Raw genomic sequence first — 17066 nt, 5'->3', positions numbered from 1 at the left:
ATGGCCTGAGGTCTCCACAGGCAGACACTGTTTGTTTCCAATTTTGCGCTCTTGACAGAAGCCAGTGAAGTACATCCCAGATGAGCTGTCCATTTCGATAGGGAGGATGTGTAACCACTGAGACTTATTCCAGCACAACCAGTAAGACTTATTCCAGCACACCCGGACCCAGTCTCTGCTGGTTGTCGTCGCAGCTGGGCTCTGCAGCTCCAGTGCTGATCGATGACCTCATTCGTCAGCTTGCTTGCTCAGGCTACAGCAGGGAGCCCAGTCCTGCTCCTGGAGGGCACGCTGTGCCTGCAGGTTTCTCTGGGCCTCTTTCTATCACGAGCACCTGAAGCCCCAGAGGAGCTGTCATATTGTCCAAGATACAGCCAGTAATGGCTTGAATGCAGTCGTTAAGAGTCTAGCGAGCACGGCCTTTTTTAACTTAGGCTGAAATCCTCCCAATGTTTTACCAGCTGTTCTTATGAAGTGAATCAATAATTCAATCGTGGGCTCAGAGACGGGGTTATCAGAGACCGCAGCTGTCCGTGATCCCGGGTCCCTGAACCTGTGGAGGACAGGGGTGTCTGCGGCTCTGCCAGATCTCTTTAGCGAGTCTTGCCGAGCGCAAATCCTACGTCTGGTTCGGTCACTGCATCACCTTTTGAAAGATGGATTTTCCGCATCATTGGGTCTGTAAATAGTGTAGCCTGATGCCCTCTATTTTATTTTACACAAGGCCTTCCTCTCCAAAACTGCACGCCCTACAGCGACAGTCTAGCCCAGGCGTGTTTCCAGCCTTCCACTCACATGATCTGTCCATCCATTTTCTAACCTCTTCATCCAGTTCGGGGTAGCTGGAGCCCATTCCTGGCAAGCAACGGGCGCCAGGCAGGGTACCCCCGGGACGGGCCGCCAGTCCACCGCAGGGCACACACAGATACAGACACACACTCACACCAGGGCCAGTTCTCCCAGAAGCCCTTTAACCCACCACCAGGTCTCTGGAGAGTGGGAGGAAACCGGAGCACCTGGAGGAAACCCACACAAACATGGGGAGAACATGCAAACTCCACACAGACAGCACCCCATTGCCCCAGCACTGTGAGGCTTTTACCATCAGGGACAAAGTACTCTGTTCCTGGAGACTCCCACAGGCCCTAGGGTCCTAGCTGAAAACGCTTTGGCCAGGAGATTTATGCTGTAAACCATAAAAGAACACGCCTTAATGTTTTCTTCTTAATAGTAACTGTAAATCCTGTGTGCAACAGCAGATTGAGCAACGCTGGCTGTAAAAATCTGTTTCCTAAAGGGAAGGTCTCCATCTAGTGGTTACAGTTTGTCATTACAACATCATGAGCTCCACTGTATTCTGTCACAGCGGGGAATTGATACTGGTACATTCAAACTCATTTTTCCTCTTGTAACAGAATTAAAACATTCACTAGTGTTACCTGTTACCTGGAACTACTAATATATATAAGTTTAACTGCTTCCGTGTTATCCACGTCCTAGGCAAAACAGCTTCGAAGTCCCTCTTGAAGTCTCTCAATGAAAGAGCGATCTTCTTGGTAACTTGTTCCCCGTAAATGTCAGACCCATCGGATGAATGTGACACGGCAGGGAGCACTGAAAGAATAGCAGAATAATCTCTGGGCTTTTATTTTTTCTAAAAGTAAGCTTGTAAAGTAAGTTAAAGTAATTAAAAATGGTTAAAGGGTTTTCAAGTGCCCAGTCAATCAGAAAAACTATCGCACCTTAGTTCATTACTCGAAAACTCCCCCGCTTCACCCATCACTGAAATACAGCACCATCAGGGTGACGTTATAAACTAACATTTATATTACCAATCAGTAGTAAATATTAATGATCCGTCTCCAAAGCTAGCCGTGAGCCTTCTAGAATATCATTCTTATTCCTATTCCACCCTATCGTTGAAATAAAATGTTGATAGCGTTATTTTTTTTACTTTTGATATTTTCGCCGTTTCGGGGGGGGGGGGGGGAAGTCTAATTTGCATTTTTGATTCCACAGACCTCTAGTTTCAAACTCACTTATTTCTAGTACCTCTCGTGTAGCTGCGATCTTTTTAAAGGCTAAAGTGTTCACTGGCTTTAACAGAATTATTCTGGGTTTCAAGGCAAAACCGTGTCAGAAAACAATTCTGGTCTTTTGAAATGGGAAAATACGCTCATTGTACAGTGGCATCGGTAGTCTTAAACGTGTGTATGTTTTTCATTTATTTACACTTGCGTTACTTTTGTTAGAAGCATGAACCTACTGTTAGGCGTTTGCACGATTTAGCCACCAGATGGCGCACGAATTCACTGTACTAGAGTGAACAACCGTATTCAAAATCACCCCGGGAGAACATGATCAATTTTCAACATCCCACACACACACAGAGTGCATACTTGCCCATTCCTCGACGAGCCTGAGTGAAAAACGGCGTAGTGCAGTAACAATGTGGTCAGCTCCTCTCACGAACCCGTAATTTAAAGGATGTGTTTTTAAAAATAAAGTCTTAAACGAAATAAATATTTCGTTTTTTAGTTGTTCGACGCTAATAACTAGAATGTTCGTTAAAACATTATGACTTTATTTTGAAAAGACAGCATTTTCCATTTCTAATGAATTTACACGAGGACGAGAAGTGTGCATACAGATGTCAATCTGCATATAACCACCACACTCCATAAACACAGCTCGTCAGCGCACTTGTGTTCATGAAGAAGATTGTCATACTGGTTGGGTGTATTTATTTTAAGCAAAAATGGATTTCCGGGGACGTTTATTAAACAAATCCCGATAGCGGAGCGGCAGAAACCGGAAAAATGAGCAAACGTTTCGATCCCTTAGGGAAAAATATTTGATTTAAATAATGCATCATAATGAAAAGAAAATGAACATATCTTGTGCCGTAGATTTCACATTACACTTCATCAACTGAGGATAATCCGTGCAATGCACCGATAATATCATAGTTCAAAACATGGAAATACGATTATTTTAAGCTCATTTCAATTTATGGATTTAAATACACCGATGTTCTCCGACTGGCAAGTCCCACACAATACTTGAATTTCTGTAAATCAACTGTTGTACTTCTTCTGGCTAAACCCACACCCAAACGGAGTTTCTCGTTAAAGAAAAAAAGATGCTAATTGTTTCATTGTTATTTTGAGAGGAAAAAAGACTATAACGTGTTTGTATCACGTCATATAAAATAATACACTCACAAGTGCATACCACGTCACTCGGGCCAGTACTTGTGTGTACTTTTATTGTGTTTATCAAACCTATCTTCTACTTCATAATGAGTGATCCTCAAGTGTAATATGTCTTTGGGAATTATTTATATGGTGATATCTTATTATAATATCCGAATAAAAATATTTCATTTTATTATGTAAATGTGACATTGTTTTTTTTGGTAAAGTATTAGAAACGAAGTTGTTTTTTTTTCTTTCTTAATCTCTTTGTTTGACTCCTCAGGTTTGGGCGAGCTTTTGTCATGCGTTCATCAAGACATTTTTTTTCCAGCATAAGCAAATTTCTCCTGTGTACCAGTCTTCCATTGGTCGAATCAGCACAGTCAGATTCTACCACAAATTTATCAGATTGGAAATCAGGGAGGAGAAACGGCAGCCGAGGACAGAGGCTTGAATTTGAAGACGGGATTTTTAAGACAGCGCAAGACCCCGCTCAAAGAGGAAGGAGAGACATTAACCGCCAGGAAAACTAAAAGTAATTTAAAACTTACGGGCAAGAGAAGCGGACAGCTAAGAGCCGGTTTCGTTTGACACTTTGTGAAGTGAAGGTAAGAGAAAAATGTATTATAGTTTCATTAGATTCCAGTGTAGCTAATTAGAAATGCTCACCCAGCAAGGGACACGGTGGTAAAACTACGCACTTAATATATGGGCAGGTTTGCGAGCGATAATCAGCAGTGTTTTTAATTAATTCGATAACAAGCGTGAAATGCACTTCATGTGTATGTAGCACATTCATACACCGTATATCGATTCCGTCCCACTGTTTTAAAAATACTACCGTCTTCTCACTCGATACTTCTGAAGTTTTCGAAATGTTTCATGCATACGTCTGGAAATCCAATATTAGTTTCTGAAATGGAAATGAATAAAACTGTTTTTTTTTGTAAATCAATCTGCTTTTACTTTTCTGGCCTACCTAAATTGATGTTTGTGAGCCTCTTAAAAATGCGACGGTAACAGATTATAATCCCGATCATGTACGATTGTAAATTAATTGCAATTTAATTTCAGGAAAAGGTCTTGCAATAGCACGTCAAATGAAAGAACAAACGAGTTGTATTACCAAAATTGTTTAAATATTGGGTGGTTTAAAAATCGCATAATTATGACCTTTTTAGGTCTTAATGCTATTTAATGAAACTGTAATTTTTTCTGCAATATGTTAAGTGTACACATGGCAGAACAGTTGTAGTCTTAGGTTCTCCTTGTAGCATAATTAACTTTTAAAAGTCTTTAGCCCTACCTCGAGAGTCGAAAGTTTATATAACCGATTTTTTTCATTTGAACCACAGCGTTTATATTAAGTCATTTGTTACAGGTCTTCTAATTCGGCAGAATGCACGGGCATGAAGCCTATATCTACACCATATTCCTACGGTGCTGTAATCCTAAAACAACACAGTGGAAATACAGTACATGGGCGGATGAGCGGGAGCACTGAAAAACGAATTTACTTATTTTGTTAAAAAGCGTGGACGTTTTTTAGTTTAATTTGATTTCGTCGATTTGGAAAATGTCTGGTAAAGGGCTTCATCATGTAAATACTACCGTCATTCATTATTCAGCCTCCCAATAAACCTTTTTCAGAATAACCGGAAGGTTTAGAGAGGTGTGCGCTGAAGAGCAGAGCAGAGCATTATAAACGGAATGAGCGTGGAATCGCCCGGTCTGTGTGGTAGGAACGACAGGAGTGACAGCGTCAGGTCTTCGGCGATACTTGTCTGAATCAGTGGTCTCCAACGCACCTGCAGTGTGCAGGTGCGTGGTTTGAATAACAGTACCCCTGTTATTATTATTATTATTATTATTATTATTATTCATGTTGCGTGTCGGATAGCTTCCCCTCACAGCCCCTGGCTGTGATTCTGATTGATTGCCCGAGGCGCCTTCTGTGTGAAGTCTGCATGTTCTTCGTGGTTCCCTGCAGGTTCGCTCCCACAGTCCCAAGACACGCTGTTCGGAATAATCGGTGTCTACACATTTAATATACAGGGTCTATACATGGTCAGTCTTCACCAGTCTATGTAAACAGACAGGTCATGCCCGCCGAGTCCTGGCCCTGTACAAGTCCGTCGTCCCTCTGGTCAGTTCAGCCTCGTATCTCGCACTCAGAATGCACCACAGCGTCCGAGGATCTGCGCTGTGCGGGCGAACAGACACTTTTACTGAATTTTACTCCATATCGACTGGTGTGAAACAGATAGCCACTGCACATCAGGCATGTGGAAGTAGTGGTCGCGCTTTCGCCTTGGTGGACCAGGAATGCTGTACAGTTCTATCCTGTTCCCACGCGTCCCTGATCTCACACCCGCTCCTCTCCTCTACGTCGTTACAGGTATGCGAGGTCCAGAGCGGTGCACTGGTACACACAGTAACCCCTGGTCTCGCGTGTTTTTTCCCCCCCACAGTTAGCGTTGCCATGCCCCGGTCCTTCCTGGTGAAGAGCAAGCGGTGTCTGTCGCACAACCTGCGCCGGTTTGTCGACCAGGAGCGCGCTGCGGACAAGCACTCGTCGGCGGAGACGCACGGCGCGAGTAAGACCGGCAGAGACTCAGTCTCGTATTTATGGTTTTCTTTACAACACCCTGCACAAGGCTGCGCCATGTGGATAAACCTGGAAAGACGATGCGGCCCTTCTGCTTACATTACGTTTTTTTTCTTTTGAAATTTTACTGTTCCTTTCGTGTTCAAAACGTTTTTCTTTTGCCAGCATTCGGCTCCTGAAAACCTCAAACTGAAACGCACCCGCTGCCAAGTTTCAGAATAGCTTCTGTATCGTCACAGGCAAAATAATAATAATTAAGGACTTACAAAGGAAGATCATATTGGAAATGTCTGATTAGAACTTTTTTTCTTAATTGCGCAACGCCGTTAACTTTTCTTGAAAACCCCACCTCGGTTCGGCCCGAGAGAGGGCGCAACAGTACTCAAGTCACATGAAAAAAAACTACCAATAAAGAATAACTTCACATGCTGGGCCGTGCGTGATTTCTTTAAAAAAAAAACGATTATGTAGCGCTGAATGTAAGTTATCGTACTAGCAAACGGGCGATGTTTTGTTATAACATGTCGTTGTTTCTAGTGCGCGCTATCTATCAGAGCAGCACGGAACACCTGTCTGCCTAGGAGATAGGCCGTGTTGCGGTGACTGTGAAGCTCGCTACAGCCGGGCTCCTGTTTCTTTTGGAGCGGCTTAGATTACTTTGAGCGGCTCTGCTTCATGGAAATCCTGGGGCGGGAGAGCGGTTAGGGTAGGTACCACGGCTATGCAAATGAGTTCTATTCAAATAAAGGTCGTTCAATCCTGCCATATCCCAGATCTAGCCCAGCAGGTGTCCAGAACCAGTCCGACACGGCGTTGTGACACACACCAGCATGGATTTCTGCTCGACTTGACTTCCCGTAATGCCTTTGTAAACGTCTTGCGTTGAAACAGTCCCAGTCTGCAGACCTTCCTAGAAGATTCCCTAAAGCTACAGAATGTGTAATCTTCAAGCAATCTTTTCTTGAAACTAAAGAAAGAGCAAAAAAAAAAAAACCCAAAATCATTGGGAAAAACTCCAGGTCAGGCTGCAACGGGAGATGTTAAAGCAAGGCTGCTGTTTGACACAATTGTGAAAAGAATGAATATTTGAATATAATATTCCATTGTTTTCACATTTTTTAAAAGAATACAACCTTAAAACGTATTTACAGCTCTGATGAATAACACATGGTGCAGCTCATAATACAGTCCCACTTTTAAAGCTAAGAGGTTTGCAGGCGACGGTGCAGTGGTCAGCCCTGGAGAACCCCAGTGCATATTAGTCCATCTTGAAGGGTTTCTGCCTCACCAGGTCGAGACTGGTAGATTTCACAGCTTCTGCCGCGTCCGCCTGCGTGTCTGCGGTATCGTCTCGCCCTCCCACAGCCGTGATCAGGTCTTTGCTCCTTGAATCTGCAGAGCCGCCTTCTCTACATGATGAGGGGGTGCCCCTGGAGGAGCCGCTGGGCCACGCTGTCCCGAGCTATCCCTACGTCAAGCAGGAGCAGGGCGTTGAGCACACCGTGCCAGCCCACAGTGACCCCGTGTCGGCGCCCTCGGGCACTGCCACACATCCTTTCCGCAGCCTGGGTAAGACCGCCTGAGCGCAGGGGACAGGCGCTTCTTCCACAGCTGTGGGCTGCATCCGCAAAGCTTTCCACATGACAGTAGTGTTACTTTATTCTGAAGCACACAGATATGGGCAGCTCAGTGGGTTAAACTCCTGGAGCGCTGTCTGTGTGGAGTTTGGATGTTCACCCCAGGTTTGCATGGGTTTCCCATGAGTGCACGTCCAAAGACATGCTGCTAGGTTAACTGGCGCCTGGGAAAACTGGCCCTGGTGTGAGTTTGTCTGTGTCTGTCTGCCCTGTGAGGGAGTGGTGTCCTGTCCTGGTATAGCCAAAGCCTCTGAGGCCGCAGCTCTTTAATAAGTGTTTCCTGGCGGGGGTGATGCTTTTCCTCGAGGGCCGTGTCGCTCCGCGTACAAGGGGTGATGGCGACAGTAAGCTGCCTGGACTGATCGGTTCTCTCTTGTGTCTGCCAGAGGCCCAGATGTCAGAGCTACCGTCTCCTCCCTACTACAAGCCTTCATTCCCCTGGGACTCCCTGCACCCGGCCTACAATTTCCGCCAGCTCTCCTGCGGCTTTCCCACCTCTCTCCTGCAGCACGCCAGCACCTTGTACGGGGCGCACCTCAAGGGCAGCCCGGAGCACCCCCAAGCCCTGGACTGCAGCACCCACTACTCCCCCACCTCGGACACCTACCACTGCATCACCTGCAACAAGGTGAGTGGCACAGTCCCCCGCGCGCTAGCTACCAGGGCGTGCGTCCTGGCAGGTCGCCACCTCTCTGAAGAATCCGCAACCGACGGTGCAGAAATTCCCCATTCTGCTCTACAAGAGACAAGCCAGCACATGCCCAGATCAAGAGCTCGAAATCCTTTCCCTTAGTGACAGCCTGCTATTATCCCAGGATGTACAGTACTGTCTATCCTTCTATTACTGCTCCCATTTAGTAATAGTGCTACTTTTAAGTGCTGATTGTTTACGGATTGATGTCGATATAGTGTACGATTATTTACAAACCCACCCGAAGCACTCGTTGATGACTGCCGACTGAGTCAATTGTAGAGTCAGACCACTGTGAGGGAAAAACGATCAACAGCCTTTACTTCCACAAAACGCCGCCGGTCGTTTCCCGCCGCGAGTCGTCAGAATCGCGTGAATGAAGTTCCGCAACATGAATAAGGCACCACCTCCCCATGAACGAGACCCTCGTCGTCAGGGCTGCTCTCTAGACGAGATGCGCTGGGGCATCTCGGCCGTGTGCCGCCCGTGGGGTCAGCCGGCGTCTGAGCCCCTGCCTCTGTCCCGGCTCCCCCAGGTCTTCTCCACGCCCCACGGTCTGGAGGTGCACGTGCGGCGCTCCCACAGTGGGACGAGGCCCTTCGGCTGCAACATCTGCAGGAAGACGTTCGGCCACGCGGTCAGCCTGGAGCAGCACATGAACGTCCACTCGCAGGTCCGAGCCGAAACGCCCTCCTGCCCCTCCTGCAGGCAGCTCCGTCACCACTGCTTGTGCTGCTGTCTCTTCTTCACCATCTCTTCCTGCAGTTATTTTTTCCTTACGTTTTTTTCTCATTCTTTTCATCCAATGTAGTGTCATTTTTTCCTTCTTCTTCATCCTCATCTTTTGGCTGCCCCTTTCTGCGCTGAAGGCTTTCCCAAAGGGATCGCTGAAGCAATGACCCTCCGATACAGTGGCCCAAGAAAGCTATTTCCACCCCCCCCCAAGGAAACAGGAATTGCTGTCTCCCATTTTGTAGTTCTTGGCTTCTCTTTGGAGTGATGAAGGAGATAGACATCTCTCTCAGGAACAGGTTGGGTGTATTTTGCCTGTAGCAGTAAGGAAACACCTGTTCTTGGGGCGTGTGCTTTCACCTACATATAACAGGACAGATCTAACGGTCTGCCGTGCTTTTTAGTCCCAATACCTTGCAAAGAAAAAATGCTAAACTACACAGGTTTCGAGTCTGTGTTTGAAATCCCAGTGTCGACGCGTGGAGAGCTGCTGGGTTCCTCTACAGTGTGTGTGTGTGTGTTTTTCTGCAGGAGAGGAGTTTCGAGTGCAAGATGTGTGGAAAGACCTTCAAGCGCTCCTCCACGCTGTCCACTCACCTCCTGATCCACTCCGACACCAGGCCCTATCCCTGCCAGTACTGTGGCAAGCGGTTCCACCAGAAATCCGACATGAAGAAGCACACCTACATCCACACGGGTGAGTCCGGTCCGGGGTCGCTGTGCGATGTCTCCTGCGGAGGGGACTACACTCCTTCACCAGAAAGAAACCTCTTCCTCAGATCAGCAGAGAAAGCAGAATATTGGCTTCCAGAGATTCCGATTTTTTTTAATCTCTCTATAGTTTCATTCTATCTCGACTCTTCCTAAAAGGCACAGAATAAAGGAGAATAAAAGGCACACTGTAGCAGCTAGGGTATAGTACATCACTTAAGGTATAACAGTAATGTAAATTAATGGTTGCTGGGAAACCAGAGTCTATCCCAGCAAGCAACAGGCACAAGGCAGGACAGGACAAGACAGGACAAGACAGGACAGGACAGGACAGACACACACACACTCACTCACACCAGGGACAATTTTCCCAGAAACCAGTTGACCTGCAAGCATGTCTTTGGACTGTGGGAGGAAACCCACACAAACATGGGGAGAACATACAAACTCCACACCCACAGCACCCCAGGTCTGGAATTCAACCCAGGGCCCCAGCTCTGCGAGGCAGCAATGCTGACCGCTGCTCCACCCTGCTGCCCTGTACTGGGGCATGAATAACATTGGCACCTCTACCTACACGCAGCTGTGCAGAGGAGTGAGTGCACACTAGTGTGGATACTGGCTTTCTTCTCACAGAAATGTGGCTCCATTAACAAAGACAAAGTTGTGAAAACAGTGAAAAAAGCCAGTGGAGACTTAAATTAATGATGCTCATGGCATACATATGTCATACCTCCTGACTGTGTCTAAGGCTTTTGCAGACCAGTGGACATACAGAGGCAAGCATGGGTTATTTTTACCATTTCTCAGGCGCGCAGAACCATTTGCTTTCAAAGACATTTAAAGGTAATATTTTTTTGCAGCAGGAAAATCCTGCTCATAAAAAACACATTTATCACAGATCTTTGTGAGCTCATTTGCATACCCATTTTCCCTAGAGTGAAGTTAGGCGTTGAAAAGAAGCCTTTGGAAAGCAAAATTAAACTTATCTCCAATGAGTGCTTTACAAATCTGAACAATAGGGTGATTATTCCTCTCTGTTGGAATGAATTGCTTTTTTGTAACTTAAATATATTCCAATTTGCTTTTAATGTACCTGTGTCAAACTTAAATTTATAACTGTAAGGGACACTGCTAAAGGCTTCCATAGTTTACTACCGTCTTCCAAGAATCCAACCTATTACATGTGTGTATGATACATATTATTATTAATAATAATAATAATAATAATAATACGTGTCCTTGCAGGGGAAAAGCCGCACAAGTGCCAGGTGTGCGGCAAGGCCTTCAGCCAGAGCTCCAACCTGATCACGCACAGCCGCAAGCACACCGGCTTCAAGCCCTTCGGCTGCGAGATCTGCAGCAAGGGCTTCCAGCGCAAGGTGGACCTGCGTCGACACCACGAGAGCCAGCATGGGCTCAAGTGAGCCCCGCCCCCCTGCCCCACCCCCCGCCAGGGCCCCGCCCCCTGCCCGGGCACTGGGCCCCGCCCCCCGCCTGGGCTGTGTCCGCCCACGTCCGAGTTCTTCATGCTGGAAGCCGTTGGAGGTGTGGAGGCTCCGGACAATGTCTCTCTTCTCTGAGGACTGCTCAGTGCTGGGAGTTACTCATTACAGATTGAGTAATGAGTAATTACGTGACATCGTCTCCTCCTGGGTCCTGCCCAGCCGTGTGTTTTTTTTTCTTCTGCCAGCGTGGAGCGAGAGAAGTGACTGAATCGGTGCTGTCCGGGGTCACTCTGTTCCGGCCGTTTTTCCTTCAGGCCCACCCCATGAGAAGTTGCCGTATAAGTACTACAAAGGGAGCTGTGGCACAACACGACATGCCAAGGGGCGAAAGAAACGTACGAGTCGCCGCTGCGCCTGCCCGCTGCTCAGCGAGCCCTCGGTGCCCCGTGTGCGGCGCTCGCGTCTGCAGAGCAGGACGTCAGGTTGAGTCCCGGGACGCGAGCAGTGGCTGGGCAGCAGTCGGCACGAGTGGCTCTCCGTCAGGACCGCCTGCCTGTGTCCGGCCGGCACGTCCGGGTTAGAGACTGCTGGCTGTGAACACCCCAGGTGGGGCGTGACAGTGGGCTGATCCAGTCTAGCTTCCCACAACCCAGCGGCGCAAAGGGGCTTGTTCTTTTGAGAAGCGGAGCGTATGGGTTCCCTTCTGCATTTTTCATTCTTGATTTCCACCGGCCTTGGACACTGCAGCAGGTTCAGTCACTGCGTTACGGTCTCACTGATGAAGGGGTTCTAGTGCCTTTTCCAGGGGCTCCTTCTTCTGGCCCTCGGTGCCCAAACACCTGCTGGCTTCTGATCCAGTCCAGCTCTCTGTTTCACACTTGAGCCCTTGATTGACTTAATTGTTGGATTAATTTGTACTGCTGGACTGTTTTCAGCTCTAAGGCATGTTGGGGGGGGGGGGGGGGATGCCTTTTCACTATTGAAAAATTCATGGGTTAATTAAAATCCCAAATGTTTGAGTAAAAAAAAAACAAGTATCAAGCAAGCTCAATTAAGGTTTGGATTAGGAATGAAAACCAGCGTATGTGGTCCTGCAGGACCAGGATTTGGGATCTCGAGCAAATGCAAAAGACAGAGTTAGGGGTGTCAATCATCAGTAATGCAAATTCAGTTAACCCAAATAATGCCATAAATATTGAATCAATGTCCATAAATTTTATTTTTCTAAGATGATACATACTAAATGTAGCAAGTCCCTTTCGTGCTTAGTATTCTTCAGAAATAACTTAACCAAGATACAGTATGATACTTTTACTTAGATTCCCTGTTATATTTGACATTAGGACACACCAGATACAGAAAGTCATTCATTTTCAGTTCCTTAATTAGTGCCATTGAAGGATTTATCGACAAACAGTACCCTCCTAGGCACGTGCCAGAAATATTGATCGTTCTAGTCAGACGCCATTATCTGTTGCAGTTTTCTTACTCTAAAGTTACTAAAATATTCTGTTGAAACTAGTGCGCGCATGAAAACAGTGCTACTGAAGTTTCTAACAAGGAAGAGCTGATTATCAGGCTCATGAGGGACTGATAAGATACGTGATTCACAAATTGACTTTCCAGGTGGCTGGAGATGGAATAAGAGGGGGACATGCAGGAAGGAGAAGGTATTCTGTCATCTCTTTAACATGTTTGTAGGGGAAGTTAAGCAGGGAATCCAATGTTGTACATGTCAGGGTATAACATGCTATGATTTAATGTGTTTTTTTTCTAAACAAATCCACAGCTCATAACTACATACTGGCTTGAGATTATTTGTGCTCATGAATTAAAAAAATCAACAAAACCTGAAAACAATGACAGCTGATTCGATAAAAAAAGAAAGCATATATGAGTTTAAGATTTCAGACTAAATGAAGTTCTGTGTTTGTGCTTTTGTATTTACAAAGTGAGTGAGTACTCACAAAGTTATCAAAGTTTTTAAAAAGTATTTTTATTACCCAGGAAGATCAGTTTGAATTCTACGTCTTTATACTGTCTGGTTAAAATCACCAGAACCGCATAAGTAATCATAGTTTGTATGATTAAAATTATTTCTATATCTGAACAATAGTATTCTAAACAAAAGATTGTTTATATGTCTTTTATTTATAAAATCATGTAAAAACAGCTTGTACCTTATGTATAATCACATAAAGTGACAAATAATAAAATATCTGTAAATAAACAGTAACGTCTCAGTAGTGAGTCTACAGACAACAAAAGGTTTGTGAAAATAATGAGGAAGGGTGAAAAGTCTGTGGGTTTTCTGGTACTGAAAACCATACAGTACACACAATAAAGAATACAGTCCACTCCGCCCAACAAAACAAATAAATAAAGACAACAGGAGTGAAAACATCACGGTGAATCAAATCGTGAAGAGTCGTGATCATCGCTGACGTTTCTCACATGTGCCTCAGGTGACTGGTGAATCACTTCAGCCTGGTCATTGTCCCTATGGGTAACTACAATGGGGTCCCTCCTGTTACAGGTACCATCTGAAAAAGGGTGATGAGTGTGAGCACTATACATTCTGTTGTGGTCAATGCTTCAGCTGTTGGGATCAGAGTACCATGTGAATGTGGTTCTTCTTCACAGGAGCCTACACTGCTATGGAAGAGATCTGCACAAGTGGTGCTATCCGGAATCACTCCCTGTGGCAGAGGATAATAAGATGAAAGTCTTATAAATTCCCAAAACATCACTCTCCCCCAGACATTTAACAGAATGAAAGGGGATTGCAGACGAGCTCTACTAAATCAGTTATCCTCAATACCTGAAGAGGGTCCTCTGTTTTTTTCCTGTCCCACCAAACTCTACATTTCCACATGGGTCTATTTAAACTGCCGTCCTGTGAACGAAACCTCAGCTCTCATCAGGAGCAGCAAAAAAAAAAGATTTCTATTATTTCCTTCAAAGGCAGGATGTCGACGTTCTCGTTGTGACCGTCAGAGTCAGCTGTTCGCATTACCGAGGCAGACAGAAATCTCTGGCAAGAGGGTGTCAGTGCTCCGGTGAGGCTTCATTCAAATATGTACCTGGAACTCCATGCAAATCTCTTGTCAGGCAGGTTTTCAAACATCAGGAGTCAAACGCAATTCCAACTCAAGCGATAAGCAGCTTTAGAAACGGTCCCTCGAAACCGGTGCTGCTTCACAAAGGTGGAGTCTTTTATTTTGGAGTGGGTTGTTTTAGATTAACACGATCAATGTTATGTAGGGCTTTATTTTTCTCTTACTCCTGGGAACACCTGTGCCTAAATTGTTCTCCTACTGCCTCCCACCCCCTTGGTCGACCCGAAAAAGAGAAAAAGAGACCCCCCCAGGCCTCTGTCCCAGAGAGAAACAACAGGGGCTCTGGGAGATCTCGATGGCAATTACTCCGAGAGTTACTTTGCTAGCCAAATCGTCAGTGACCTTTATCAGAATGTCTGTGGGCATGCAAACCAGCAGGAAGGTTTTTTTTAAGCAGGTCCAGGCAAATCAGGCAATTTTGTATCAAAATCTGAACCATATATCAAAAGAAATTGGTTTTCTAAAGAACCCCCAACACCTGAACAACGGATCGCTTTTGTGAAAGACATTTACATAATGGAAAAATTAATCTTTTCTCATAGGTTACAGGCAGAGATGTTCAGCAAATACTGGTAAGCCTGGATTGGGTTTGTGTCCCCACCGAGACCTGATTGTGTTCTGTGACAGAGGACGAAGTGAACTTTTTTGTCTGGATTGTTGGTGGTTGGTTGTGTTTTTGCTGACTGTGATTCCATATGTGCCAGCAGGATGTAAATAGTTAATTATATAATAAAAGAATATAATTGTAAAATGAAAGCAGTAAATTACTTTCTTTTGTTTATGTTCTACCTGTATATCCCTGGAAAGCAAAAGAGGCAGGAAACACGTCTCGCCTCTGTCGATCTGCCTTGTTCGGGGTTCGTTCGCAAAGTGTGGAATGTCAAAGAAATGCAGGATGAGCCATTAAACAATTCGGTGTTACACAATTTCTTTGTTTTCTCCTATTTTTAGAGAACAGAAATAATCTCAAAAGCAGACGTCAAAGATCATACATGTTGCCCTTCCTAAATAATGTAATGGTAAAGACTTTCACTGCTAAAAGTCACTTAGCATGATCCCAGCACCACATTATGTCCAAGAATGTCAGGATGTAGCCATGCCTTAATAATTCTAGCATGCAGAAGCAAATGCTAATTGTGCTCACAGGTGGGTGCAGTGGTTTATCTGCTTCATTTCAGACTGTTGGCTCTGTATGCAAATAAGACCCCAGAGTACCTGCGATGTTCTGCCAGGTAATAATGATCAATGAGCCCTATCAGAGAGTATGTGCAGCTCCCAGCTACACCCCTGACTTGTGTGCAGGCTACCCCCCCCCCCCCAACTCACACACACCAGCCCTCCACCTTGAGCACATCTACACCAGGAAAAAAGCACATGAACAAGCAACATACCAGCTGAGGGAGCTAAAAACAGCCATTCTTAATGCACTGTACCTGCACACGGCAAGCTTTAATTTAATGCCAAAAAGCATGGTGATGTAATGCTAAAAAGTGATATGAGAATGATGCAATAAGATGGAAATTCATCAAATTCTAAGCTCAGTACTTCTGATAAAGAATGATCCCACTTTATTTGAATGGAGCCAAAACGAAAAATAATGTTTCCTGGACTCAGGTCTTATACAGAGAGTTAAGGCAGGACACTCTTCTGTGCAGAAGAAAGGAAACTGAGAGTGGATTTGATTCAAGTACAAAGATACCAAGTGTGTAGGTAGGGTCAACACAGGGGGTAGTTTCACAATCAGTAGTGAACCATGGATAAGATCATGAAATGAAAAGGCGATGCACAGAAAATGCATTTCTGCACACAGTTCTGGTGTCTGGAACAGACGTCCCAGCCAGGTGATTCAAGAATCAGCTGGAGTGAAGTTGAGATTCATTCACTTGCTAAACTACCAAACAGGCAAACTGGGCTGAATTCCCTCCTTTCTTTTTATTAAAAAAATAAGTGTGACTGGTAATCGTTCCTGGAATGTGGCCTCTGCTACCTGGACCAGCGCTCTCTTGCTCGGGCGTGGGAGACTGAAGGCAGGGGGTGTCCTACACAGCCACTGTCAGATCATTGTCAGTGATCACCTCCACCTGGCCACCAGTGTCAGATCAGAGAGCACCTGCTGTTTCTCAACCAACGCCAGCCAGGGGGTGAGACCCAGAGATCTGCAACACAAACAGGGCTGCACTTTCTGAACCGAAATGCGTGAGAACGGCACGTCAGGGGCGGGGAAAAAAAAAGTAGGAAGAGTACAAAGATTGGAGACAGAAATCAGTGTGCTGGGAAAAATAAAGCCCTTGCTGTCTGCCTGTTACAGTTGGTAAACAAATCTGTGGTCGCCATGCAAATAGCTGTTTATACTCCACTGGCAGTGAAGCCTGTGTAGAACTGTTAGGGTGGCATCCTGGTGTCAGGATACAAAGCAAATCAAAATCCTCCACAATCTATCAGCACCTTGTCAGGATACACCAGGAGATGGTGTGGCTCTGCAAACAGGACCTGGTCTGAAAAGAGCGCATCTGGTTTCTGCTTCGGGCAAAATCAGAGGGCCTAACCCGTAGCAGGTTTTGTGCGTGTGATTTTTGTATTTGTTTTAGTTCAGAGTTTACAGTGTGTACCAGCGCCCTCAGGACAAACAGAGCTTCGCTGGCTCACTGTTTTCCTTAACAACTCGCCCGGCAAGCCTCCATCTGGGACGGGTTCCGAAACGGGGGGTCTGGGGATCCCCAGGGGGTCCGCAGGTGTGATCCAAGGGGATGCCCACAAAAAGCCTGGAGGCGCAAAACACAAAGACTGGAACATCAAAGCAACTCTCCCTCCAAGGAAAGTTTTGCTCTGAATTGTTCAAGAAGTCCTCGAAAGCCCTCAGGTTTCCTTCAAGAACCAGCAGGATGAGATGCTCAGATCCGTTTCTGACAGCCACCGAGCTGAA

At 45.8% G+C, this 17066-nt stretch overlaps 1 protein-coding gene across 1 annotated transcript; it reads left to right on the top strand.

Annotated features, from left to right (window-relative positions):
• The first annotated feature begins 3649 nt into the window (after positions 1 to 3649).
• gfi1b (growth factor independent 1B transcription repressor) lies at positions 3650 to 13256 on the top strand. Its single transcript, XM_088940599.1, has 7 exons — positions 3650 to 3805; positions 5669 to 5794; positions 7204 to 7374; positions 7829 to 8070; positions 8669 to 8806; positions 9397 to 9562; positions 10825 to 13256. Exons 2-7 carry the CDS (start codon positions 5680 to 5682, stop codon positions 11001 to 11003), a joined length of 1011 nt encoding a protein of 336 aa, XP_088796725.1. The 5' UTR covers positions 3650 to 3805; positions 5669 to 5679; the 3' UTR covers positions 11004 to 13256.
• Positions 13257 to 17066: the final 3810 nt, after the last annotated feature.

Source organism: Atractosteus spatula, chromosome 23 (genome assembly GCF_055471065.1).
Source record: "Atractosteus spatula isolate fAtrSpa1 chromosome 23, fAtrSpa1.hap1, whole genome shotgun sequence".
Lineage (NCBI taxonomy): Eukaryota > Metazoa > Chordata > Actinopteri > Semionotiformes > Lepisosteidae > Atractosteus > Atractosteus spatula.
This window is presented reverse-complemented; position numbering and strand designations above follow the sequence as displayed.